At 44.3% G+C, this 27,087-nt stretch overlaps 1 protein-coding gene across 2 annotated transcripts in view; it reads left to right on the forward strand.

Moving 5' to 3' along the window:
* Positions 1 to 24,950, forward strand: part of dgkd (diacylglycerol kinase delta) — a 38,251-nt gene extending 13,301 nt beyond the window's left edge. The window contains exons 5-29 of one of the 2 annotated variants that reach the window (XM_088913999.1): positions 4,334 to 4,440; positions 5,135 to 5,260; positions 6,214 to 6,316; positions 7,006 to 7,168; positions 7,441 to 7,549; positions 8,331 to 8,470; positions 9,629 to 9,713; positions 10,039 to 10,133; positions 10,533 to 10,632; positions 11,101 to 11,368; positions 12,332 to 12,490; positions 13,014 to 13,142; positions 13,464 to 13,560; positions 14,137 to 14,247; positions 14,573 to 14,669; positions 15,299 to 15,406; positions 15,982 to 16,095; positions 16,932 to 17,066; positions 17,170 to 17,324; positions 17,822 to 17,933; positions 18,625 to 18,717; positions 19,259 to 19,378; positions 20,836 to 20,950; positions 22,972 to 23,102; positions 24,217 to 24,950. In XM_088913999.1, the coding sequence (XP_088770125.1) occupies positions 4,334 to 4,440; positions 5,135 to 5,260; positions 6,214 to 6,316; positions 7,006 to 7,168; positions 7,441 to 7,549; positions 8,331 to 8,470; positions 9,629 to 9,713; positions 10,039 to 10,133; positions 10,533 to 10,632; positions 11,101 to 11,368; positions 12,332 to 12,490; positions 13,014 to 13,142; positions 13,464 to 13,560; positions 14,137 to 14,247; positions 14,573 to 14,669; positions 15,299 to 15,406; positions 15,982 to 16,095; positions 16,932 to 17,066; positions 17,170 to 17,324; positions 17,822 to 17,933; positions 18,625 to 18,717; positions 19,259 to 19,378; positions 20,836 to 20,950; positions 22,972 to 23,102; positions 24,217 to 24,306 (3,062 nt within the window). In that variant the 3' untranslated portion in view covers positions 24,307 to 24,950. The remainder of the gene's footprint in view (positions 1 to 4,333; positions 4,441 to 5,134; positions 5,261 to 6,213; positions 6,317 to 7,005; positions 7,169 to 7,440; positions 7,550 to 8,330; positions 8,471 to 9,628; positions 9,714 to 10,038; positions 10,134 to 10,532; positions 10,633 to 11,100; positions 11,369 to 12,331; positions 12,491 to 13,013; positions 13,143 to 13,463; positions 13,561 to 14,136; positions 14,248 to 14,572; positions 14,670 to 15,298; positions 15,407 to 15,981; positions 16,096 to 16,931; positions 17,067 to 17,169; positions 17,325 to 17,821; positions 17,934 to 18,624; positions 18,718 to 19,258; positions 19,379 to 20,835; positions 20,951 to 22,971; positions 23,103 to 24,216) is intronic. The other variant, XM_088913998.1, reaches the window with a different exon arrangement.
* The last annotated feature ends 2,137 nt before the right edge of the window (positions 24,951 to 27,087 follow it).

Genomic DNA, 27,087 nt, shown 5'->3' on the forward strand with positions numbered 1-27,087 from the left:
TGTTTCAAGCCTCTCCTTGCCTCTCGCCCTTTGAGCTCCACTCTGTTTTTTGCGCTCTGAAGTCTGATATGTAAGGTGTTTGTTTAACAGGTCACTTAGGGTTTGCTCAAGAATACTGCACCTTTGATATACACCTGCCTGATTTCTAAACATGATAGTTTTGGAATCTGGAAAATAATCACAGTATTGTAAGCTGCCTCTGTACCTCATGATGAGAGAACTGTTCTGCCAAGACCTTTTTATAGTCTTGCAACTATAGCAGCAGTATTGCTATGGACACGAACAGGATTCATTAGCAAACAGGGTTAAGAACAAGTAAGACGCCTTGGTGTTTCCTTTTGATTCATGTGTTCCATTGCAACACGTGTGTACAGGTGCACCAAGTCAGATCTTTTTGATGACTGTTTTTTTCTGATGCATACTTGTAGTGATTTGGGGGCGTCTGCACTTCTGATTGTGTACTTTTTGTATGAGTTTGTCGTTATTGATTTCAATCAAATTTAGCATCCACTCAGTTCTTTCTTGAATAAACAGTTTTCACTTGTTTCTCTGTGTCCCTTATGCTCCTTCTAAAATTATTGGGGACAGCAAAGTGAAAACTGATTATTTTTTGCAGTTTGTGATTGTGAAATTAATGAATGTTTTATTTTTGGTAATTCAATTAATACAATTGATCACATTAGTACAAAATAAAAACTTTTACGTTCAATCCAGAAATACTTTGAATTTTTGGGGGGTGTCAGATCTGCTCAGTTGGATTTAAATATGCAGATTGACGACCAGATTTTCCATTTTTTCCTGCTAGTGAACTCCCATGTTTTGGGCCAGTGTAGTGCTGTATGGTGAAGCACCACCCTTTAAATATGGGTGCACTTTCATCTACATGAGTAGATGAAATGTTTTTTGTAAACTTCAGAATCCATTCTGCTGCTGCCGTTGTTAATTACAGTACATCATCAATCCAGATGATTGAGTCAGTCCCAGAGGTGCCCATACACATCCAGTTCGGGACTCATAGCTGATGTAGTTTTGTTTGGAACATTTGCAGGTGTATCTTGAGCTAATCTGTGTATAAGACATTGTTCCAAAACTCATCAGTCCATTTTCTAACTGCTTCTTTCGATTCCCAGACAAAGGGGAGACGGAGCCTATACTGGCAAGCAGCGAGCATAAGGCAGGATATACCCTGGATGGGCCACTAGTTTATCACAGGACACACACAGACATGCACACTTACACCAGGGCCAGTTTTCCCTGAACCCAGTTAAGCTACCAGTATGTTTTTGGATTATGTAAGGAATCTGAAGCACCTGGAGGAAACCCATGTGAACATGCAAATTCCACACAGATAGCACCCCAGGTCCAGAATTGATCACAGGGCCCCAGCACTGAGAGGCAGTGCTGCTAATCACTGCTCCACTGTGCTGGCTTTTCCTTGCTCATCTTTCTGCTTACTGCAAATTCTGAAGCACAGCAGAAGTAGTGTCATGTCTTGAGCATAAATGACCGCCTCTGCAGCTGGAATTAGATTTAAATCCAATTGAGCAGCATTTTACACACTAAAGAAAAAAAAGAAGTCTGGGCACCCCATGAATGGATAAGAGCTCAGTGTCTGCAGCAAAGCAGCTCCAAGATTACCCAAGGAGTTTGGTGAGCTCACTGTGTTGCAGACCTCAAAAAGTCTATAGGAGAAGCACAACTAAATAATGACTGCTGTACTTTGAAATTCTCTGCCCCAATACATATGGTCATTTGACATTGAGGTTGAACAGAAAGTGCGTATTTGTTCTAATATGGTCAAATGTTTCTAAGGAATTGCTTAAAAATATAACGCACATTTACTTATCATTCATTTCATCTCAAAACAACAAACAGAAATTGCTTGAATGTAAAACAAAAATAACTCTGTACTTTGTTGTCTCAGTATCTTAGGAAGAGCTTCAGAGTTCAGAGCAAAAGTTTACCATTTCCAGAAAACAGATTTTTAAGGAATGCGACAAAAAGCAGGATATGAAATCAGTAGAAAATCGATGGTAACAGTTTAAACAGATTCTACTTAAAGCTCAGAACGATTTTTTTATTCCATAATTGAATAAAATCATAAGCCAAAAAAACAGTCCCCCAGATGGTTCAAGAAAACGATGAGGAAGAATTCTAACAGAAAAGAGTGCTTTATAAAAACCAGCAGGATCGAATTTAAAATAGTCCGCTGTATTGCAGGTACAGGTAAAAAGGAATATTGCAATTGAGGCTAAAATTAATAAATAGTTTTTCCAGTACTCCGACTGAAAAAGAACTCTCGAGGATGAAGTAAAATATTTCCCGGACAATAATGGGAAACATCTTGACAACAAAAGCAAAATGGCTGATGTACTCAGGAGTATTTCTCTCAGGTGTTCACTAGGGAAGAAGTCAACAACAGGCCTCAGGCAGTGGAAGTACCAGGCTCTGTACTGGATACTGCTTGAACAGAAGAGGGAGAGTGTATTAGACACTAGAAGCACTGAAGATTAATGAATCCCCAGGGCCCGATGGTTTCTAACCAATTGTAGTTAAGGAAAAAAGAGACGTTATACAGAAGCCATTGATGCAACTCTTCCAAAAGTCCCTTAAGACAGGGGTCATACTCAGGGACTGGAGAAATGCCAGTGTAGTGTCCATCCATAAGAAGGGTGGGAAAAATAAACGTAATTATAGACCTATGATTCCAAGTTATGTGGCACACGAGGTCAAGGAAATGATTATAAGAGCTCAAGATGATCACCTGTGTGGAAATGATATCCTAGGAAAGAAATAGAAAAGCATTTAGAAAAGGAAGGCCTTGCCTTTAAATTGAATTGTTGAATTGTTAAAGTTCTTTGAGCAAGCATCTACAGTAATGAATATACCAAGGGCTTCTGATTTTATTTAGATTTTCAATTAATTATTAATTCTCAAATTGCGGTAGGTAGGTATTCAAGTAGATGAGTGTTTGGATCGAGAATCAGTTATGAAACAGAGAGTGGAGGGTACAGGTAAGGGGTGCATACTCCGATTGAGCTGATGTACCCAGCAAAGCACCACAGGACTCTGTATTAGAGCCACTGCTGCTCTTAATTTATCTCAGTGATCTAGATTACAGAATAGTTATTGAATGAGTCATGTTTGTAGACAGTTTCAATTTAAACACTGTAGAAGCTGCAAATCAAATTAAAAAAGATTTAGGTAATACCACTACAGGTAGTAATAAGATCAATTATAAATACCAAGAAGGAAATGCTGAATTAGAAGGCTAATGATAAAAAAAGAGTTGTTTAAGTTACCACGTCATTTACATCTTGTGGGCAATGTGGGGAATCATAATTAAAAAGAAAAGACAAACCAAATGCTAGAATATATAGGTAAAAACGTACAATTTGAATCTAGTAAAGCCTTATTTAGAATGTGTTTCACAGTTTTGGCTGCAACATTATAGGACAGATATTGCTACTTTGGGATCAGTGCAGAGAAGAGCAAACTGGTGGGAACAGCACTTCAGTCTGCAACAGAGAAGACTACGTGGGGACCTGATACAAGTATTAAATCTTCTAAGGCACTGACAAAGTCAACTCAGTGGATCTCTTGAGATTCAACAGTGAAACTCTTGGGCCGGGCCCGACAAGGTGTTGAAACGGGCTCGGTGGAAATTAAGTCAATGAACCAGGATATGCAGCAATCAAGATTATTTATTTGAAGACTGAAGACTACTGAGAAATACTTCTGAGAGCCTGAGCCTGAGACAAACTCAAGGCAGGGTTAGTGACTCAATGTCTGAGCCCTGAGGAATGATTCCTCAGGGCTTAAATACTGTGCGATGTTCCCTAATTGGCCTGATCTCGTTGAGGATGGCCCCAGTGAGTCTCCAGCATGTGCGGAATGCACATTGGCAATTGGTGGAGTTAATGCAGCAGTGCTGGAGCTCGTTGGGGCATAACAGAAACACAAACCAGAATACACAAGTAGAACCTTCATGGAAGTGCATTTAAAATGAGAACAGGAGGCACTTGTTTACAGGGGGTTGTCGGAGTGTGGAACAGCTGATACTCTCCATGTTAGATGATATTCTTGGATCAATTAACTATCAACTATCAAACGAGCGAAATGGGATGAATCGCCTCATCTTGATTGTAGCCTTTCTCACGTTTTTAAACTGAAAGACACTGTGACTCACCATAACTACAAATGCAACTCCAAGGCTTCAGTGTTTGGTCTCCTGCTTTGTGTTTCTTTGTCTTATTTCTTCTAGTGCTGTGCAGCTGGTTTGGCCAACTCTCTGGGCTGCATGAGTCTTGACTGTTTCTCCTTTTATCTTCAGTGTGTAAGTTCAAAGCCCACAAGCGCTGTGCCATCAGGGCCACCAACAACTGTAAATGGACCACTCTGGCTTCCATCGGCAAGGATATCATCGAGGACGAGGATGGGGTAAGACTGCCTGCTGTGCTCTCTCTCATGCAGCATTACTGACACTGGCAGCTCTGCTCAGAATAGGACCTCACTGTTGGAGGACCTGAGCAATCTGTCGAGCTTGCCTGCTGAAGGGTCTCTGTGCTTGGCCAAAATTCTGTATCAGTTATCATGTAGGAAAGATTCATCTCGGCCTCTTTTCGTCGAAAGTACAGCATCAGCAAATAAGTGACAACTCTTGAGAAGAGGGAAGGGGTCGGTTGTAGAAAGTTTAATAAAAGTTGCAAACCAAAGAAGGCGTTTCAAAATCAGCTATGTAAAGACAACATAAAACAGTAAAACAGAGGTCTGTAAGTGTGTTCATTCATGAGAAACGTGTACATTTACAAGAAGGTGGGATTTCTAAGTAAGGTTACGATATGGAAACCACAGGCTTGCTAAGCCGAGCAATGTGCAGAGATCAGTAAGAGACTTATGAGAACTGACAGATGAAGCAGATAAGAGAAAGCCACAGATGTATCTTCAGTGTAAATCTGGAGGCTATTTTAACTGTGACTGCCGATAAGTGACAATACTCCCTTTCTTTGAGACGAGAGGTTTCGGAGGAGTTCGGCGTCAGATCGAATGCGAACTGCTCAGATTGGGCTTTGAGCTGTTTAAGCTCTGTATTGTGGCGTTTGTGGTTTTTCTCCAATATGTCTGCTCCCTCCAGATTTCCATGCCTCACCAGTGGCTGGAGGGGAACTTACCGGTCAGCGCCAAGTGCACCGTGTGTGACAAGACCTGTGGCAGTGTACTGCGCCTGCAGGACTGGCGCTGCCTGTGGTGCAAAGCCATGGTAAGACTCCAGCAGCTCACAGCCCTGCATCTGATATAATAGAAATCAGAGTATAAAGCCCATAATATACACTTTTCAAAAGTGTTTTCAGTGCGTATAGGTCTGGATTGTTTTGTTGTTCTTTCATTAATAAATAACAGTTAATGGCTGGTGATGTTTGTCTTTTAGTTTAAATGTTAAAATGTAAAAAAATATTAAAAGCTGTATTTCTGTGTTTCACAAATGATCGTTAATTCTATTCTTGATCTTTTTCTTTACAAATCCATAATGGGTGTGTCTGTCATTGCATGCTTTTTTTTCATGTACTTCAAATGATATTAAATACAAAACCTTGGGCCCTAGACAAAAGCCTGTAGTCACTGGTAGAAATCCACCAATCCGTTTTCGAACTGCTTTGTCCAGTTCAGGAGCGCAGGGGAGCCAGAGTCTATCCCGACAAGAAACAGGACAGGGCACACTCTGGATGGGACACATGTCCGTCACAGCACAGGCTCACAGACATGCACACACACAATTTTTCCAGAAGCCAACTAACTTACCAGTATGTTTTTGGACTGTGGGAGGAAATGGGAGTTTCTGAACTAATTCCATGAGAACACAGGGAGAGCATACAAACTCCACTCAGATAGCACCCCAGGGCCCCAGCACTGCGGGACAGCAATGCTAACCGCTGTGCCACCCCTACTAATAGAAATGTCTTAATTCACCTGTGGAATTGCTTGGAATTCTCCTTACAGCCAGACTGGTTGTGGGATTCCAGGTCTCTATGAGTAACGTGTTGCCATTCGTGTGTAGTGATTTGTTTTATCTTGCTGTGATCACCCTCAAAGCATTGTCGGTCAGCAGTGGATTGAGAAAAAGTTTGACACTCTCTTAGAAAGTGTCTTCAAACGTCACATTGGGGGGAAGGATATACATGCGATATTGATTTTGGGATTGTTCCTCTGTCTCAGGTACACACAGCGTGTAAAGACCTCTTGTCCAATAAGTGTCCGCTGGGTCAGTGCAAAGTGTCCGTCATTCCCCCAACTGCCCTCAACAGTATCGACTCAGATGGTGAGTAATAGCTCTCGGAAGTTATTCTCCATTTTCCTTTAGACAGCTCTATCTTCACTCGATCAGTACAGGCATGGGAGACTTCTAATGAGAATCAAGTTCCTGCTCCGAGTATATATAGGCGCACCAGTAGACCATATAGGTCCCTCTGGACTAGAATTTCCTGACTGGTATCCAGTGTAGTGACAGGAAAACCCTACTTCAAGGGGACTGTTCCCATGTTTACATGGCCTCTCAACTTTGTTTTTATTTCTGACTGAATAGCTCTTGCTAGCTGACTAGTTGATGAACTGATGCTGTATCAGGCACCCCCACAGTTACTGTTGGTCCAGTTGGTTACATTTCAGGCATCACACCTGAAGGAGGGCAGCCCTGAAACTCAGAAACCCATACAGGGTGGATAGCAGTTACAAACCCCATTTGAGCTTTTAAGAACTGAAAGCAAATTTACAAATGCGCCCCAGATAGAAAGCTGAAATCAGTAAGCCTGCGATTAAGCACTCATCTGGTGGAAGAGCAGCGTTCCTCCAGGACTGTTTGAGATTGGCCTAGAGGACTTCGGTGAGCGCACAGAATGCCATTTCTCGGGTTAGAACAGAGAGCTGTGTTTGGCTTTTATACCCGTGTTCCACGACGTTCTCCAAGACTCCGGAGCTCATTCTGTGGTTCCGCTCTCCTCTGCCGGCCAGGTTTCTGGAAGGCCACCTGCCCTCCTTCCTGCACCAGCCCCCTCCTCGTCTTCGTCAACTCCAAGAGCGGCGACAACCAGGGGGTGAAGTTCCTGCGGCGCTTCAAACAGCTCCTCAACCCGGCCCAGGTCTTTGACCTGATGAACGGGGGTCCCCACCTTGGGTAAGACGGACGGCCGTGTCTTCTCCTGGCACTCCCCTCGTTTCCGGCCTGTTTTCGGTCTGGTGCGTGCAGGTGCAGCCCTCCGGCGACTAACACCAGGCTCCGCGGCGTCCGAGGGGGTCAGAACAGACTTCCTTCCCTCGCTTGCTTTTCCACATTTCTTTTTTTAACCCCCTCCCCCCCCACCCGGCCGCCGTGTGTCTTTTGTGTTTCTCCTGAGGCGGAGCTCGGAGGCTGAGCAATCTCACCTTTGTGTGTATGTGTGTGGGCAGCTTGCGGCTCTTCCAGAAGTTCGACACTTTTCGCATCCTGGTGTGCGGTGGGGACGGGAGTGTGGGCTGGGTGCTGTCGGAGATTGATGCTCTCACTCTGCACAAGCAGGTATAGGGCCTTTTTCATTCCTCCTTGAGCTTGTGTACGTATATAACCACATAACCATCCCAACTCCCACATTCCTTACCCTTCAAACCAAAACCAAGAGCACAGACGGCAGGGAGTGTGGATGTTTGGATGCTCCTGTTGCGTTTTTAAATGAGGGGATTGGTAACCGCTAAATTTAAGTGGGCTTTTTCATGTGGACGAATTCAAAAACGCAACAAAGCCTTTTTGTTTTCTCTAACTTACAAAAGGGCATTTCTGATCTGACAGGCAGAAATTCCTAAAATGAGCAAAACAAACATTTGGATTTCTCCACATTTAACTTGTGCCTCTGTAACAATTGTTAAAGCACAGGATATTTTATTTTTTGGTCACTGAAGGATCCTAAGTGGAAAAAAGTCAGTGTGCAGTGCGGACTGTTTTGGGCTCTTTCAATGTGTTCAGTTGAGTCATACTGCTCTCTAGTGGAAAAAAGCTGCAATAAACTTCCACAGTCAAACGTCAATTTTTCTACCTCTTGGTAATGTGGATATAGCAAAGATTTAGGTTTAGTTAAGAGTCCCACAGATAGTGGTACATACTGCTCTTCCTGTTCTTTACCTAAACTCCGCATTGGAAACAGTAAAAGTAAGGCAACTGCATTCTTGTGTTCTGCACGCAAGAGTTTTAACTCTTAGACCTTTTATGCTCCCGTGCTTTGATAGGTTTGATATTTTTTACATTGAATTTGAGTGGAATTCCTCAGTTAACGGTCCTGTTGCCCTCCTGCCTCTCTCTGTGGTAGTGCCAGCTGGGTGTGCTGCCCCTGGGCACGGGCAACGACCTGGCGCGGGTGCTGGGCTGGGGCTCGGCCTGTGACGACGACACACAGCTGCCGCAGATCCTGGAGAAGCTGGAGCGAGCCAGCACCAAGATGCTGGACAGGTGAGGGAGCAGGCTGACCCTGGGGAATCCACAGTACTGGATCAGGCTAAACCTCGGGGTTTTAAAGAGAGTCAGTCCTGCGGGCATTATAGCTCTGTCTCAAATATGACACCAGCTCTGTGTTAGAATGTCTAATGGGGATTCAGAGTGCCTCATCAATACAGAGAGCAGAATGGATTCTAGACACTGAAGAGCCATGGTTTATATCTGGGCAGTCCCACAAGCAAGAGTGGTTAGAGATTTGTTGTATTTTAGGAGATCCTAAACTGGTACTGGAGATTAAATCAGCAGCCATATCACCCTGCAACTCACAACTGGCAACCCACTGAAGCTAAGCAGGTGTGAGCCTGGTCAGTACCTGGATGAGAGACCTCCTGGGAAAAACTAAGGTTGCTGCTGGAAGAGGTGTTAGTGGGGCCAGCAGGGGGCGCTCACCCTGTAGTCCACGTGGGTCCTAATGCCCCAGTATAGTGATGGGGACGTTATACTGTAAAACAGGTGCCGTCCTTTGGATGAGACGTAAAACCGAGGTCCTGACTCTCTGTGGTCGTTAAAAATCCCAGGGCGTTTCTCGAAAAGAGTAGGGGTGTAACCCCGGCGTCCTGGCCAAATTTCCCATTGGCCCTTACCAATCATGGCCTCCTAATAATCCCCATCTATGAATTGGCTTCATTACTCTCTGCTCTCCTCCCCACTAATAGCTGAGGTGTGGTGAGCGTTCTGGCGCACTATGGCTGCCGTCGCATCATCCAGGTGGATGCTGCACATTGGTGGTGGTGGAGGGGAGACCCCATTACCTGTAAAGCGCTTTGACTGGAGGGTCCAGAAAAGCGCTATATAAGTGTAAGCAATTATTAAAGTGTAAGCAATTATTATTATTATTATTATTATTATTATTAAATGTTAGGTCCTGAACACTGCTGGGATTAGGGATTGAAGCTGACAGGGGGATCCTTTGCTCCTGCAGTAGTCGCCCCTCCACATTTTAAGGATACCTGCACAACCCCAGAGTACTGTACCTTATAAGTATTTACTGTACCTTTCCTCTGTCTGTCACTCCTTCTTTACTTTTTTTGCTCAGAGTGTGATAAAGAAGCTAATATGCAGTGCTGTGAATGAGAGGATTCTGTATCGATTGTGTGTTTCCACCCCTCGCAGGTGGAGTATCATGGTGTATGAGACCAAGTTCCCTCGGCAACATTCCACTTCTACCGTCACTGAGGACTGCAGCGAGGACTCCGAGGTACGGCCCGCCACGTGTAGGCCGCACTGTAAATCCTCCCAGAGCCTGGCTGATATCCACTGTTGTGCGCCTGCATGTGTTTACAGGACTGACAAAAACATGTGCAGGCTCTGCATTGATACTAGAAAATAGTGTTTTATGCAAGCAAACGTTTTGTGTTTCTTTTTATTTCCATATTAAAGACAGCGCAATATAATGGCAGCACCGATTTTGGAGAATAATAATTTTCTCTGTTATTTAGGAAAATTAGGTTTTCCCAAAAGAGCAGGTTTTTAACATAGTGTGCTTCTGTTTTAAGCCTGTGTCTGTCGCCTCTCTGCTGAAGGTGCAGCAGATTCTCACCTATGAGGACTCCGTGGCGGCACACCTGTCCAAGATCCTGACCTCGGACCAGCACTCGGTGGTGATTTCCTCAGCCAAGTGAGCGTCTTGGATTCGATGCTAGACCTTTAGTTTAAGCACAACAAAATCACCGTTTGTTGTACCCTTAAAAAGAAAAGATTTTAAAAACTGGAAGTGTTTTTTTAGCCCGGTATATTCGTATTTGGGGGTGTACTTTTTATCGGTTTTTCTCAGAAGACTCGTTGCTTTTTCTGAACATTTGTTCTTTACACCCCAAGAGTTAGCAAGTGCTATGGCAAGATAGCTTTAATAAAAGCACATTTTTAAGCTCCAGCTGGAGTATGCCTTTGTTTTCAGGCCCAATGGCTTGCGATGGGGCGGTGATCACCTCACCACTAAAACAACTCGACCAGTTCCTGAATTTCACCACTGCGCTGTTGCTTGAATTAGGTCTCTGTGTGTGCGCTGTGTCTGCAGGGTGCTGTGTGAGACCGTGAAGGACTTTGTGGCCCGAGTGGGGAAGGCCTATGAGAAGACCCCGGAGAGCTCTGAGGAGTCCGAGGCCATGGCCAAAAAGGTGAGGCCCTGGCCAGCGCAGCCCCTGGAATTTTATTGGTCCATGTGGGAGTCTTTAACATCACATTCTACATCAATCTTTACATTTATTTGGCAGTTTTCACCCCAGTGTGCTTTATTGGTCAGATCAGTCTAGACGCTGTTCTGTTGCAGGCAAAAGCATTGCCACCCTCCGTTACCGACAACGGTATTCAATAACACTGTCGCACCCGTTGCCGACGGCGGGATTCGATGCCCTCCTTCCAGACCGCCTTCAGAAAGCTTGCCTATGTGTGGTAACAGCAATAGGAGCTGCCTAAACGAATAAATATTTTTAAAAATGTATCTTTGACATCAGGGTACCAATGCTTTTTTCTGCGGTTGTGCAGATGTCTGCAACCCGTTGTTGGTTCTCGTATGGATAGTGTGCCTGCAGGCGCTCGTGACCTTGCCTCTCCATTGGCTGACTGTCGCCCTTTCTCCCCGGCAGTGTGGGGTCTTGAAAGAGAAGCTCGACTCGCTGCTCAAGACGCTGAACGAGGAAGCTCAGGCCTCCAGCACGCTGCCCACCCCCCCGCCTACCATAGCGGAGGAGCAGGAAGAAGGGGAGGGGGTGGTGCTGTCCGCGCCAGCTGTCCCGCCGGCGCCCTGCTCCCCTCGCGCGGCCTCCGCCATCTTCAAACCTCGGGAGCAGCTCATGCTAAGAGCCAACAGCCTGAAGAAAGCCATCCGGCAGATCATCGAGCACACGGAGAAAGGTGAGCTCCTTGGCTTTCTCCTCCCCCCTAGGAGACCTTAGAGATTGGCATCGTGCTGCCCTTTGTGTCAGAGGGAAGTGTCTAAAGACCATAACAAATGTACTGGGCCTTGTGCATTAAGATTTATTTCTGAAATTGCAAATGCCTCAAAGGCATTGATAAAGTCAATCCACCGAATGTTTTTTAAATAGTGTAAAATGAACTAGAGGCCAGAATTGGATCTATGTGAAAGTGCGTTTAAAACCAAGAACTTCTATAGGAGGCACTTCTATACACAAAGAGTAGTGGGTGTCATGGAGATTTAGGTTACAGCAGTCATGTAGCTGCTATTCTAAAGATTGAAAGTTGTCAGGGACAATGAGTTGTGCTTTCTGAATTTACTTGTCTGTGTCTGGAGCTTGAGATTGGTCTCTGCCCAGCTGATCGTAACTGTGTCAGGAGCCTGTCACTGGTGAGTGTCCAGCTGACTGTGTCTGTCAGGAGCTTGTCACTGGTTAGTGTCCAGCTGACTGTGTCTGTCAGGAGCTTGTCACTGGTCAGTGTCCAGCTGATCGTGTCTGTCAGGAGCTTGTCACTGGTCAGTGTCCAGCTGATTGTGTCTGTCAGGAGCTTGTCACTGATGAGTGTCCAGCTGATCATAACTGTGTCAGGAGCCTGACACTGATGAGTGTCCAGCTGATCATAACTGTGTCAGGAGCCTGACACTGGCCAGTGTCCAGCTGATCGTGTCTGTCAGGAGCTTGTCACTGGCCAGTGTCCAGCTGATCGTGTCTGTCAGGAGCTTGTCACTGGCCAGTGTCCAGCTGATCGTGTCTGTCAGGACCTTGTCACTGGTCAGTGTCCAGCTGATCGTGTCTGTCAGGAGCTTGTCACTGATGAGTGTCCAGCTGATCGTGTCTGTCAGGAGTTTGTCACTGGCCAGTGTCCGTCTGATCATGTCTGTATTGATGTGTCGCCATGCAGCTGTGGATGAACAGAACGCCCAGACCCAGGAGCAGGAGGTGTTCGCGCTCAGTCCATCCTTGGAGGAGGAGAGCCGCGCAGAAGACAAGCTCTCTCTCCAGTCCTCCCAGAGCGGGAACAACGCCTGCCACAACACCAAGGCCCGGCCCGCTCGCCGAGGTGAGCCTTCTCGGCCCAGTGTCGCTTCCTGTCTGGACAGGAAATAAACTGAGCAGGAAGCCCATAATGCCCTTTTCTAATGAAAGTAAAAATAAACTGAATTTGTCAATTAGACTGAAGCACATGTGCAGTATAGCACAGGTGAGGTAAAGCAGATCAGGGTTTGTTCTTCAAGAAGTCTGAGCAGAATCCTTTTTTATAATCACTTGAAAGGATCCTGAGACAAGTACGAGTGAAAGACCCTCCTCTGGGTCACTTTACAGATATTTTACTATCTTTTGTAGCTTGCATTGGCATGTCTACATTTTGTTGTAAATTCTTGTCTTGATTCATATTATTTAATATAAGTAAAGTTAAGATTACTTCTCAATAAATTTGTTTAATAAGAAAATGTTTCAGTTTTTTTTTAAGTGCAGTTTTTAACGGCAGTTTTATGTGCAGTGGCTGCAAAAGGTACAAATCTGAAGGATATGGCTCAGGATGGTATATTCACCTGCATCTTGTTTGCATCTTATTTTGACAGTGTCCAAATCACCATGCGAAAAACTGATCAGCAAGGGGAGTTTATCGCTGGGCAGTTCAGCATCGCTCCCAGCACAGACCGGAATCCGGGACAACATGCCAATGCTGAACACCAAAATTCTGTTCCCAAGTATGATTCCTGAATCTGCCCTTTACCTTGTTAATGACAAAAAGTACAAATCTTGTGCTGATGTATATCCTGCTGCAGAGGGTAATACTTTATTAGTCCCAGTATTTCATTCCAGGAGCAAATGTATTACATTTCGGTTGGTTACCATTTATGTACCAGTTTCAGCTCAGTAGACCTTCGGGGGGCTGTCGTCAGTTTCAGGTCAGCCATCTGATCAATCTGACTGTGCTGTGGTTGGCCGCTTACAGAGCGCAACGTCAGTGGCTCAGCTTCACAAAAATCACTGTCCTCTCTGACAGCGCTGCCCTCTCTTCCCGGCAGATTTGAGAGCAGGCATGTCTGGATCCCTTCCTGGCAGCTCAGTCATCAGCAGACTGCTGGTCAATGCCGACCCCTTCAACTGCGACCCAGAGAACCTGTGAGTATTTGTGGAAAAGCAGAGGAAACCTCAGAGTCTTCTTGTTCTTTTTCTGTGTAATTTGGAATCATCAAATTTCTGCCACACCCACCAGATTTGGAATAGCCAATTGGGATTGCAAATTATTTTTGTACACTTCCACCAGATTTGGATTTGCCAATTGTGTTTCACTCCTCCGCTTGTAGCTACAAACCCAGCACACAGGGGAGAACAAAAAATTATTGTCAGTCTCTTTTGAGCCGCTTGTCTTTTAAGACATAAAGGACACCGCAGCTCCTTACAGGAGGTCAGGCGTTGACTGGAGGAGAGACTTGTCCCAAACCAATGGCACCACAAACCTGTGCCCAGGAGGCTGCAGGAGTCACTGTGATGCTGAAAGCTGGGAAGCTAATCCCATGCTAACCCTGAGAACACTCGGCCAGTTGCCAGTCACAGTCAGCAGGTGCCATGATCTGGGCTCGAAACTGTGATCGAATGCAACCTGCCCAATGCCAAGCATTACAACTATTCCCTTGTCTTTTAAAAACATAGTGAACAAGGCAATGTTGAACTGAATTTCTTTTTTCCTCCTGGAAGTGACTGTTACACTGAAAAATGTGTGATGAACAACTACTTTGGAATCGGACTGGATGCAAAAATCTCCCTGGACTTCAACAACAAGCGAGATGAACACCCAGAAAAGTGCAGGTGATTGATGCATCGATGAAAATGTTATTTTCCCGAAACAGAAGGACGAGGAGCATGTACAGTAGGTCAGAAATGGCATGCGAGGGTTTTAGAGGCTAATTGATTAGATGTTTGTTTCTGGTGTGAACGTTGTGGAAGGCTAGTTCTGTTGAATCTTTTAAAACCACATTCTATGCACTTGTTGGTAGTGTTCAGAGACTTAACTCCATCGCAAGATATATAAAGCAGTTCTTTTAGCTCCTGTCTTGGAGTAGTTCAGAGTATTGCCAGGCAGGGATGGCTAGGGAAGAAGCAGTGTTTTCTCAACTCTGGCTTGGCTTTCCAGGAGCCGCACGAAGAACATGATGTGGTACGGGGTCCTGGGGACGAAGGAACTGCTCCATCGGACCTACAAGAACCTGGAGCAGAAGGTGCTGCTGGAGGTAAGGACCTGCTTGCAAATACCCCTGCAGTGTTGGTGGAACGGGGCTCAGTGTAGTGAGCTTGTTACAGAAGTGATGTCAGCACCTGGAAACCAGGCCAGTGTAGAATTCTGCTGTGCAGACGGCCCTAAGGGCTGTTGTGTTGAATCTGTGTTGAGGCCCAGTGGATGCCTAGGGGAGAGGTACTGTGCATTTTCGGAGCAACCTTGATCAAATCCCAGCAGGAGCAGAGGAGACACGCCCTCATCACACAAGCAAGATCTCGTTTCACAGCTGTTAGCTGAGAAAGCACCATATTTTAAGACAATCCATTGCTTTGAAAGCATTGCATTGGCTGCAAAGGAACAAGTCAAGGTTGATTCTATGCTGAACACACACAGAGAAGGCTCTACAGCCACAATGTTTTTCAACATGCAGTTAACCTTTACTTGTTCATTTTCAGTGCTGTTCATCTTGTTTTAAATGCTAAATATCTAAAGAGGTGAACATGCATTCATTGTTTGGAAGTTGTAATATTTGGCTAGAATTGTAAATCCTAAGGAGAAATATTACACACAATCTGGAAATGCCCCCATTAATGCCAACCATGGATCTTGTGCCTCATTTCATGCATTTCTTCCTCTCCCCAGTGTGACGGGCGACCCATCCCACTGCCCAGCTTGCAGGGCATTGCTGTGCTCAACATACCCAGCTACGCCGGGGGCACCAACTTCTGGGGGGGCACCAAGGAGGATGATGTGAGAAAACTTGTGAAACCTCTCTTCATACCTTTTCTAGTTTTTCTGCTACCTTGTGGGAATTCACAATATTAATATTAAACCCAGCTTAGTAATTATAAAGTTGCCGTCACACTAGGCTTAGGGGAGATCCCAGTATCGCCTCAGGTCTATGCCTGTAGTGTACATGTTAACCTCTGTGCCAGATGCACAAGGCTGTGGTTTATTAGCAGCATCAAGATTTCCTACTTTACTGCAAAATGGTTGAGTGTTTTCTTCTAAGGAGTTGCCCAGCTATACTAACCATTATGTTTAGTAGGCTAAATCCATCTCTTATTTCCAGACACCCTTGTATTATATATATATACTCTGTAGATATCCTTATATCCCTTAGATTTGAAACACTTCCGTCAACGGCAACGTACTTCATTGGCGCTTCTGTCACTTTTTATGTAGCACAGATGAAGAGACGAACTCCTTGACCCTCTCGTGCATCAGTTCCCCCAAATGCTGAGAATGAAGAGGGGCTCTGATGCTGTCGCTACATGACGGCTGGTAATGAAGAAACTTCTGTCTTTTGTTTTTCGTTCCTCCAGACCTTCACAGCGCCCTCTTTCGATGACAAGATCCTGGAGGTGGTTGCGGTGTTCGGCAGTATGCAGATGGCCGTGTCCCGGGTCATCAACCTGCAGCACCATCGCATTGCACAGGTAAGGCCCAGAGAGGAGCCCAGGCATGCCAGAGGGGCTTCCTGGGCTTTCTGTTTACAGGCTCCGCTGTACCTTTGTAAGTTGCTGGTCTTAGAGGGGGCAGGCGAGGGAAAGTGCTTTTCAGATTGTCATGGGAGAGTGTCTGATTTTGTAGAGACTGGTTTTCTGAAGTTTAAAAGCATTACAGTGCACCTGTTGTGTAACAGGTCATCAGTAAGGCTACGGATGTTTGACAAAGGGGCTTTTCTGATGTTTGCAGGGTACAAAGATATGTGTTTTTACTCGCACAGCAACAAGAGTCAGTTCACGTTGTACCTAAGGGTATAGAAGAATGTAGAAATGACGTGTGAATTTGAGTTGATCTCTGAGAAAACTGTTGTCTTTCCTCTTAGTTCTACAGAATGTATTTTGTAAATAAAACTGCTCAGCTGCGCTGTGGTGTTTTGCATCCCTACAATTAGCTGGGTTCTGTGCTTGTCTATGTAGGTTGGGTTCAAATGTCCAGGGATTGCTTTCTAATCGTCAGTCAGGACTAAGAAATACAGTGCACAATTACAGTACAAGAATTCAGAGCTAAAGATTACTTTTTAAAAAACTAACTTCTGTCAGGCAGCATGGTAGTGCAATGGTTAGCACTGATGCTTTGCAGCACTGGGTTCAATTCTGTATCTGGACAGCTATCTGTGTGGAGTTTGCATGCTCTCTCTGTGGGTTTCTTCGTTAAAATCAGATTTCCCAGGTAAACATAGCCCAGTAGTGGTGCACTAAAGCTGGTTTTAAACACACGGCTCTTACCTTGTTCATTGTCTCCCTCCCACTGCCTCTGGTCTTCTCAGTGTCGCACCGTAAAGATCACCATCCTGGGGGACGAAGGTGTGCCCGTGCAGGTGGACGGGGAGGCCTGGGTCCAGCCTCCGGGGTACATCCGCATCGTCCACAAGAACCGCACGCAGACCCTCACCAGGGACAGGGTGGGTAGCAGCTCGGATCTGTAGCCCCAGGACACACTGGCTTCAGCTCAGTCTGCCCTGGTTACACTCATACTCTTCCCCTCCCCCCTCCTCCCTCTCTCAGGCCTTTGAGAACACCCTGAAGTCCTGGGAGGACAAGCAGAAGTGCGAGTTCGCCCGCCCCTCGGCCCAGCATGCACTGCACCCAGGGATCGTGTCGGAGGAAGAAGCGGCTCAGATCAACCTCTTCGGCCAGGCAGCCGGTGCCCTCATTCACAGGTAAGGGCGCCACGCGAGGTTTTCAAAATGTGTTTTATACTGAACATCCATTGTGGCCTTTCTGTAACCTCCTTACCTTTATTATTTTAATGAAGATAACTTAATTCTACTTTTATATGCTGAATCAACTCATACTGATTTCCCTACTTTTTAGTCTTTTCTTTTCTTGTTTTCTTTGCTATCTGACTTAGTATAGAGGAGATACTAAATATTCTGCAGGATTTATCTTAGTTCCTGAGCCTCTTTGATAACTTTGTGCCTTGTGAGATGTCTAAGGGCAAACTGGTTTCACGCCATTGTCTTTAGGACTAGGTGCTCTGTGTGTTTGTGTGTTTGTGTGTTTGTGTGTTTGTGTGTTTGTGTGTGTGTGTGTTTGTAAGAACAGTCTTTAATGACACATTTTCTAGCCATACACACAGCCCTTTGGTGGTGTTCTTGTGCTTTAACTGGATGTACCTCCGTGTTAACCATGGTTCTCTGCTCCCCTGGGCGCTCAGTATCCGAGAGATTGCCCAGTCTCACCAGAACATGGAGCAGGAGCTCGCCCACGCGGTCAACGCCAGCTCCAAGTCTATGGATGTTGTTTACGCCAAATCCAAGAACACAGAGGTAGGTCCTACAGCTGCAGCCTGCGTACATCAGTGGCAATAGAGAGCAGAGCACTGGAGCCCCCTTCACTAGTAAAGAAAGAAAATAGCACTTCTTGTGGTATTCAGAGGCCTGCACAGACAGGTCCCCATTGTCAGAGACCCTGCTCTTTCAAGCCAGCCTATTAAGAACAGAAGAAAGGTTACCAATGAGAGGAGGCAATTCTACCCATATGGCCTGCTTGGTAGCTGGTAGCCTATTTATGTGAGAATCTCATCCTGCTGTTTCTTGAAAGGAACCGGGGTCTAAGTTCCAACAAAATAGCTGGGTAACTTGTTCCATAATCTCACAGCACTTTGAGTAAAGAAGTGCCCCCTGCTCTCAGTTTTAAGTGTACTTTAACATAGTTTCTAGTTTTGCTCTGTGGTTCGTGTTTCACTGTTCTTTCTGCAGGAATCCACTGAGTTGTCTTTGCAAGTGTCTTTGAGGTTTTTGAAAACTGGGTGACATTTATTTTGACATTGACATTGGAAATGTTATCACATAGCCTTCTAATACTTGAACATTTGGAACTGTTCTTGGACACTTGAACCATCTTGTCTAGACACAGAGATATGGGAAGACTAAATTAAAAGCACAGGTCAGATTGTTGGCGGTAGGACAAATGTTGAAACCTACGACATTCCAACCGGCCTGTGTTTTAATTGTCCAGGGCCTGAACTGCAGTGTGGTGATGGAGATGGTGAGCAACGTCAAAGCACTGCACAACGAAACAGAACTCCTGCTGGCTGGAAAGATGTGCTTGGTAAGTGCCAAATTCACACTTCGCCAAGAGTCTGCTGCAACAGACAGGGAGCACTAACACACTCCTACTGCTGTCAGCCCATAGTCGGAAAGAGTGTTGCCTTTCTCAGTGCGTGATTCCGTTTCTTAATTAAGTGGAGACACGGTGAACAGAATATGTGTTGCTGTTTTTTTTTTCAAATCTTTCCAAATTTTGAATTTCTCTGGATTCATTTTTAATGGATGAAAATAGATGAAAAGTCTTAGATTTGAGAAGTCTGAAAATTAAATGATGAAAACTATAACAAACTACTTGATGCTGGCCTGATTTACTCAAGGGAATTAAACCTGCCAGCACCATTTTTATGTCTGACGAGTGAATGACAAAACACTGCTGTAAACACAGACATTTATAAAGTGATATGCTATTGTTTTGTCAGAAGAGTCATATGTAGACAAATTAGGCAAAAGAAACTAGTGCGGGCAGTTAAAAAGGTAGTTTTGTTTCGCACACTTCCTATTGTGCTGAGACCTGCTGTTGACCTTTCTGCATTTCTCCCTAGCAACTGGATCCTCCTCAGAAGGAGCAGCTGACCAGTGCTCTGAGCAGTGTAGACCAGCAGCTCCGCAAACTGGCAGACATATCGTGGCTGTGCCAGGTCATCGAGCCCTCAGACGACGAGGTACTCTCCTACCTGGAAATCTGGAATGAGCAAGAAAACCTGTACACTTCTATTCACCCCTTTTTTCACAAACGTTGGTTTATAGAGTAAAGTTAGTGTGAGAGGATGGTGGGTTAATAATAATAATTGCTTACACTTATATAGCGCTTTTCTGGACACTCCACTTAAAGCGCTTTACAGGTAATGGGGACTCACCTCCACCACCACCAATGTGCAGCATTCGGATGAGATGACACCTCTCGTCTAAACTACATTTCCCAGAAAGCTGTTGGAAATGACCTGCCATCCTCAGTCACCTGACCAATTGGTGGAAGACAGTGACAGTTTAAAAACCAGGAAGATGAGTCTTCCAGTGTCAGTCAGCATTGTCTCTCCCACTGTTTTGTGACTGTTCCAGAGGGAGAGAGAGAAGGAAGCATCTGACTGTCCAAGTCCAAGATTCATAGAACTAAGTTCAAGAACTAAGCAAGTGATGCCATAGACAAGATTGTTGATTGGCTGGTGTTGGTAAAATGGAGAATAGCCAATGGGTAAAAAGATAGTGGTCTTTTATTTAGAGAATGAGGATGATACTCATACAAAATCAAATCAAACGTCTGTTTTGAGCTTCTAATTTGACTTCTTCAGTCTCTTTAGTACTAACCAGACAGCTACTGTATGCAGCTTTCTGGTTTTCAATGCAAGTCTCTCTGAAACGGTTTTAAAGTCTCTGTATGCATCACTTCAATATAAAATGAACTAATTTCTCAGAAAAAGCTTGCATTTTGAGTCTTCAGGGCCATCCTTTGGTCATTTGCTCACTCTCTCGACTCTTCCAGTAGAGAGGAGCTGCTCTCTATCCCCAGACAGCAGATGTTGACCAGCAGTGGAAGACTCAGCTGCCTGAGTTTTAAATTGTCATCTAAGCAATTGTCTTCCACTAATTGGTAGTCACCAGTCAGTGACTAAGGACGGCAGGTCATTCCCTACAGCATTAGGATAGGATCACTTTATTGGCCATATACAATTTCTTGTATTGGGAATTTGTCTGTTTTCGCATATCCCAGCTTGCTCTCCATGAGACACACAGACAGGGAGAGAAGCTTGGGGTCAGAGCGCAGGGGCAGCCATTTATATGGCGGCCCTGGAGCAGTTGGGGTTAAGGGCCTTGCTCAGGGGCCCAGTGGAGTAGGATTCCTCTGCTGACTTCGGGATACAAACCGGCAACCTTCCACAGAGCCACACAACGCCCCCCATTGTGGAGAATGTACAACCTGTCATCTTGTCTGAACCTACTGCCCTTTCACTGTCAGACTGTTTTATGTGGGGGTTTTTATGAAGAAGACCGAATTGCTTACAGAATGTTCTGCAGTCATATAATCAATGAATTGAAAGTGCTCTTCATTTTGATCCAGGGGAAGCAAAGAGCATTTCCTGCCCCTTGAGTCTGACCGATTTCCCTCCCTCTCCACCTCCAGGCTCACATGGAGTTTGCCAAACGGAGTCGCAGCGCAAAGTTTCGCCTGGTGCCCAAGTTTAAGAAGGACAAGAATAACAAGAATAAGGAGGCCAGTGCCAGCTTGGGGCTACCAGGTATGAACTGCCAATAAGAGTGCCATTAACTGTAAGAGGGGTCTTAAAAACCTGGGTCTTGTTCCACAGGCAGGGTAGTATCAGTAGTGTCATATCAACAGTCATGTGTCATGGAGTTCCCATGCACAAACCAGAATGTGGGCTGTAAAGTGTGTGATTACGAATTCATTATTCCCTGCTCACAAAAGGTAAGCTCCCATATGAGCCAGAAGATCAGACAATGAGCTGGTTTTGTGTTAGTACATCATGGTCATCTCTGACATTTCACAGGTCTTGTGCTCTGGACTGGGAAGCACGGGAGCATTCTTATAATCTGATCTGCGGTGATCTTATAGGCAGGTGAGGGAAGCTTATGCTCCCCAATCTTGTGTATTAGGAGCTTGCATAAGCCCTGAGCTTTAAGAGGGAAAAGATCTCTCTTAAAACTGATTGCAATAGAAAGTCTTGCACGGCATGCTCTCGAGTTCACACATGCAGACCTACTAACACACCCCCCATGCGAAGAAATGTCTCTGTGGGTCTGTGGCACCAATACAGACAGGAGGAAGTGTATTGGCCAGTATACTCGGTGGGATTGGTGACATTCTGTGCTGGTTAAAACAATGCAAAGACACCACATGTACCATTTCCTTATTCATTTTTTCTTTGGTCTCCAAGTATGTGATTATGAAGAAGATCTGTACATGTAACTGCTTCAATGTCAGAAAATGTGCTTTGCAGCCTGAGGGATCAAGATGATAATCAGGGGGAAATGGGGTCTTACGCGATTTGGTTGTGAAATAATCTCTCTTCCTAAATTTCTCTGTATGATGGACTGACTGCTAAATTAATTTTTGTACAAAATATATTAAACTTCCATGACAATGGAAATTAAAAACATGTCTAATGGGCTCTGTAGATTTTTAACATCACCCTGAAATAAAAAAGTCTAATGGGTGCTATAGATTTTTAACATCTCCCTATTCATTTTTACTACAGTGTGGTGCTGCTTTTAGGGAAATTCAGTTTGCTATTGAAATGTGCTACTGAGAGGAATGGTACTGTAATCTGCATGTAATTTTCTGGACCTAGAGCCCATATTCTAAGTAAACCTTCCTTTCTTTAATGCTAAAAGACTTCTGTGAGTTTGTTGCACCACTCCAATGCGAGTTATGATTAAGATGTCAGTCTTATTCACACAGAGAAGCCTACTCTGTTTTTTTCATCTGGGATGATGTGCTCTGAGGGTTGGTGATTACAGATTGTTCTACAAGCCCCCCACATTCAAAGTCTCTCTCTCAACTCTCTACAAGTCAATACAAAGCAGTTTTTTGTGTACTTGTGCTATATATTATGTTTACACTCTGTAACTGAAGTACAGGCTTCTCTCAGACTGTCATTTCTGATTATTAGCTATCTCAGAATGGCAAGTTAAAAGCTCTTTTTAGAAGTCTGTTCTAAAAAAAAAAATCTCTGTTGTACTCTGCCACAACAGAAAAGATTATGATTCAAGTGTTCAGAATTCTCAAAGGCATTCACAAATTCAACCTCCCCAGCCATGCTGTTAAAGACAATTCCCTGGTGTCTTGAAGGATATGACTGGAGGAGATCCTAGGATCAATAAACTACTAACTTATCAAACACGCTTGGTGTGCCGAATGGCCCTCTCTCATGTTCTAAGTAGATTGGCATAGATACAATGCTTTTTTTGCTCCTTAAATGACAATAGTATAACATAGGCTTGATCGGCCATCGGTGTGACAGGCTCTTTTATAAAGCTCAATGGGCATGAAAGAACAGAGTTCATATTTACTGGTTGGCTGTTTGGCTATCCTCTGGCTTGTAAAGAGTACATAGAGGATGCTATGCAGTAAATCCCACACTGCGTCAAAGGCAGCAGCCTACTGCAGTGGATCAGTGGGGATCTTCCACTCCTGACTTGTGGCCCATTGCGCTGTGCGCTCTGTGTGAGGAATGTGGTGGGGCTGTGGACACTCTCTTTCTCTGGTGAGCGGGTACTGAAGGGGCTTCCTCTCTGACAGTGCATCAGTGGGGCACGGAGGAGGTGGCGGCCTGGCTGGAGCTGCTCAGCCTCTGCGAATACAAGGAAATCTTCATTGGGCATGATGTCCGGGGCACTGAGCTCCTGCACCTGGAGAGGCGCGACCTCAAGGTATCGCCTTCCCCCCCTCCCCCCCACCTCGTGCATGCTTCTCTCTGATCCCTCCTCACACGTCTCACAGGAGGCGTGTGATCGGGTTTGTCACATCAGACTCCTGCAAGGGACTTGCGATCTGGCTATAGCGCTGTGTGATCCTGAGTTCAGAGCTGAGGGACTTGTAGTTGTAGGAGAAGGGGCACAGTGCGCAACTGGACATCAGAACTAATGTCTAAGTCTTAAGACTTAGACTTAAGTCTAAGATGAAGATGCAGCAGGAGGGCAGGAAATGTTTAGTTTTGAGGGATGAAAGGATTAGTATATTGGTCCGAGTTGCAGCAGAAGGCAGGTCCTAGGAATTGGGTCCCTTATAGTTAGAGGAGTGTTGTCGTGGGGTAAATGAGGCAGAGGAGGTGAGATGTGGCTAAATGTGAGTGAGAGGGATGGAAAACCAGAAATGCAAACAGTAATGGTTTTTAAAAGTTAAATTCTTGGTAGGAAGAAGATTGAGCCAAATAAGCACTGAGACACTGTGAGTGAGCGACTTTAGTCTGCGAAGTAACACAGTTTATATTCTAATTAGTGAGCTGAGTAATCAGGTGGTTCTCTTGAATTCATTGATAAGATTGTAAAGTTGGAGGCTAATGTTGACAAACCTGCTTCCTAAATTCATTCATTTCTTCACATCTAGTCATTGACTTTCCCTTCACTAATGAACTGTTTGCTTCTAAAGACTCCAAAGCCTTGGGCTGATTTCTACAATGTACCCCTTGGTCTTTCCCCTCAGGGCAGGTTTCAATGGAGCCATAGGCTGTCTGCTACGATATTTTCAAATCCTGGCTGAAAAACCTTCACGGTGTTTGTTGATATGTTGAAATGAGATTACACATTCATGTAGCTGTGGAATGCTTGTTTCTAGATGACCTGCGAGAGACAATAAGAGCTTGCACGTTGTATCTGAGTACTTGCCTTTCTATTTAATGTCTATTGTCCATGTCACCTGAGCGATGCTTTTCTGAACCTTCAGATTCTAGTGATGAGCTGTTTAAAACATGGATTGCTTGATACTTAATATCGTTGGTGTACTTTTAACTAGACGTCTATAAAACGACAAATTTTATTTTCCCAGGATCTTGGGGTGACGAAAGTGGGTCACATGAAGAGGATTTTGCACGGGATCAGGGAACTGAGCCGGACCACCCCTGCCAGCGAGGTGTAGTCTCTCTCTTCACAGCCTGTGCTTGTGACTCCAGACCCCGGAGATGACCAGGCTGTGCATCATCACGGAGCTCTTGGTTGAGTGTCTCCAGTGACCAGCTGCTAAGCTCATGTCCGTCCATCTCAAACTAGTTCCAAACTAGCTCTGTGCTGCCCCAATGCCTCCCACCCCACACCCACCTAGTGCTTTGAGACTTTTCTGACAGGGACCAGTGACATCACTGCACCTCCTCTCCCATGAGGGCTTTTCAAACAGTGCTCTATTCCTTTAAGCCACACCCTCAATCAGTGGACCAACCAGAAGCTCGTTGTGCCTTAAGTGGTCTGATTAATCGACCAATCACACTGTACCTTCTAGTGCCATCGACCAATCCCGGCACAGCTCCAAGCAGAAGCTGATTCATGCTTTGGTCTTGCATTCATAGTGTTGCCTTGGTGCAAGTTTGTTGTCCAAAACATCACTAAGGCCTTGAACTAGAAAGGAAAGCAGCCTTAGAAGTTCTTATTAAAACCGGAAAAAAAAACATGAAAAGGGCCTACATGAGTGAACTCCTTTTCTTAAGTTTAAGGATTTAGTATGTCTTAACAAACAGCTGTTTAAAATCGAAAGCTGCCTTTACTTCTGTAAAGAGTTATCAGGAAAAATGTCTCAAAGAAACCAAGTTTTCACTTTGTGAAAATTCCTTTATCTGCCATTCCTGCTTGTGTGTGGTATAAAAAACTTGAATTAGAAATCAAGATATTGTTAATGGAGTGGAGGACGAATTAATTTCGTTGGATTATTGAAAAAACAGCACTCATCCCCTCTTTGGGCTTATACAGTTTAAACTAACCTGTGTTTTGCAGTTGTTGCCTTGTGGCAGTCAGTCTGGCTTAAAACTAAGAGCTGCTTCTGAAAGCCACGTGAGAAAACAGTGAATGTTCACAAACAGCACTTTGCCAGTCTGTTACTCCTGTGTGACAGACCAAACACTTGCTATGATGTCATACCTACATGCAAAAATCCTGGACACCAGCACAGCCAATCAGAACACAGCCATGCCTTATTTGACCAATAAGCAGCAAGTATTCTGAATTCTGTCCAGTTCAGTTTTTTTTTCTGTCACCAGAAATTCCATGATTAGCTTGAAATGGATCAAGTCAAACTCTTTGGCAGTAGGAGTTCCTGACCAGTCTAATGTTTCAACATATGTCTTTTCTATGCTTTTGTTTTGACATCACCTGAAAATGTTCACATAATCTCTCAGCTGCTCCTTTTTTCATGATCCCAGTGAGTGAACTGTATATACAGAGCCTAGAAGATATTAGTTAATCCACTGGGTTCATTTGTATTCTCAAATATTTGACCTAAAGCAGCTTCATGAAATTTTTAATAATCTGATTAAACATAACACAAAGACATAAAATGTATTTAGATTATTTAACATAATGATCCATAAGCAAATATCCTTGTGTGAACAAGTGTGTGAACCCTTAGATTCAGTAACTTGTAGCACCTCCTTGAGCAGAAATGACTTTAACACTTATAGGAAACATATAGTTGATCAGTCTCTGGCATCAGCTTTTAGACCCTTTCTTTTTTTTTAAAACTGCATCATGTCAGTGACATTTGAGAGCTTCCTTGCATGAACAGCTCACTTCAGGTCCTGCCTCAACATTTCAATGAGGATTAGTTCCAGACTTTGGCCAATCCAAAATGTAAAATCATGTCTTCAGCGATTCTAATGTGTTCTGATCTGTGTGTTCAGTTTTAGTCTTTGTTGCTAAGGGAAGTGCCACCAGCTTCTAAATCTAAATTGCATCATCCAGGTAGGTAGTGGAGGGGAGTCCCCACTACCTGTAAAGCGCTTTGAGAGGAGCATCCTGAAAAGTGTTGTATAAGTGTAAGGAATTTATTTTAAGTTTTTTTCTTTAAGGGTTCATGTACTTATACAAAAAAGGCTATTTACTATTTTATCATTTTGTTAAATAATTCAAATGTATCATATCTTTGTTTGATATGTTTATTTTAATATTTTTATGAAGACTTTAATTGTTTTTGGTCTAAAGTATATAACAGGTCAGACCAACCTAGGGGGTTCATGAACTGGGCACTGTAGCTGTGGTAAACTAGCAAATAGCAGTGCTGAATTTGTTTTTACATTAATTTTCCCAATTGTGCCAAAGGTTAAAACTATTACTAGGGAAGTGTCATATCTACCTGGAATGGACTAGTGCTCCAGGAATGTGTGTAATTTAGAACAGAAATGGAAAACAGTTCATGGGCATGTATGGTGTTTTTTTTGGAAGGGGGTAGGCCTTTTACTGTTCTTGGAAAAACAGTATTTTTTAATTTACAAAAACTGCTTTTACGTAAAACAAAGTGGGGAAAAAAAAACAAAGCAAAAAACTACAGTAGTTTTTCACTGTAACAAGAACTCTCTAAATGTCTAAAATACATTAGGCATCATGTAACAAAAATCCTGGTATTTTTCAGTATTTGAGCAAGCAAGTCGCAGTCAAGGATTTTTTGTCTGCCCAACAGTTTTGACTGTCCCTTGTAGAACTCCTGCGTAAAGCTTTACTGGTAACCTGATATTGTTTTGTCCTTTCTTTTGCTAGGACAGTTATGCCAGTCATTTTTCTCTGCGTCTTTTGTGTTAACAAAGCACAGCTGTTTTCCCGATGTCTACACAGGGCTATTTGCTGTTTGACAGGTACGAATACAGTGGCATCCTCATGGGCAGGTTATGGTAGTCAGCAGGGTTGTGTTTTCTCTGCTGTATTCTAAAGCCCCCTTTTC

This window comes from Atractosteus spatula, chromosome 4 (assembly GCF_055471065.1).
Source record: "Atractosteus spatula isolate fAtrSpa1 chromosome 4, fAtrSpa1.hap1, whole genome shotgun sequence".
NCBI classification, from domain to species: domain Eukaryota; kingdom Metazoa; phylum Chordata; class Actinopteri; order Semionotiformes; family Lepisosteidae; genus Atractosteus; species Atractosteus spatula.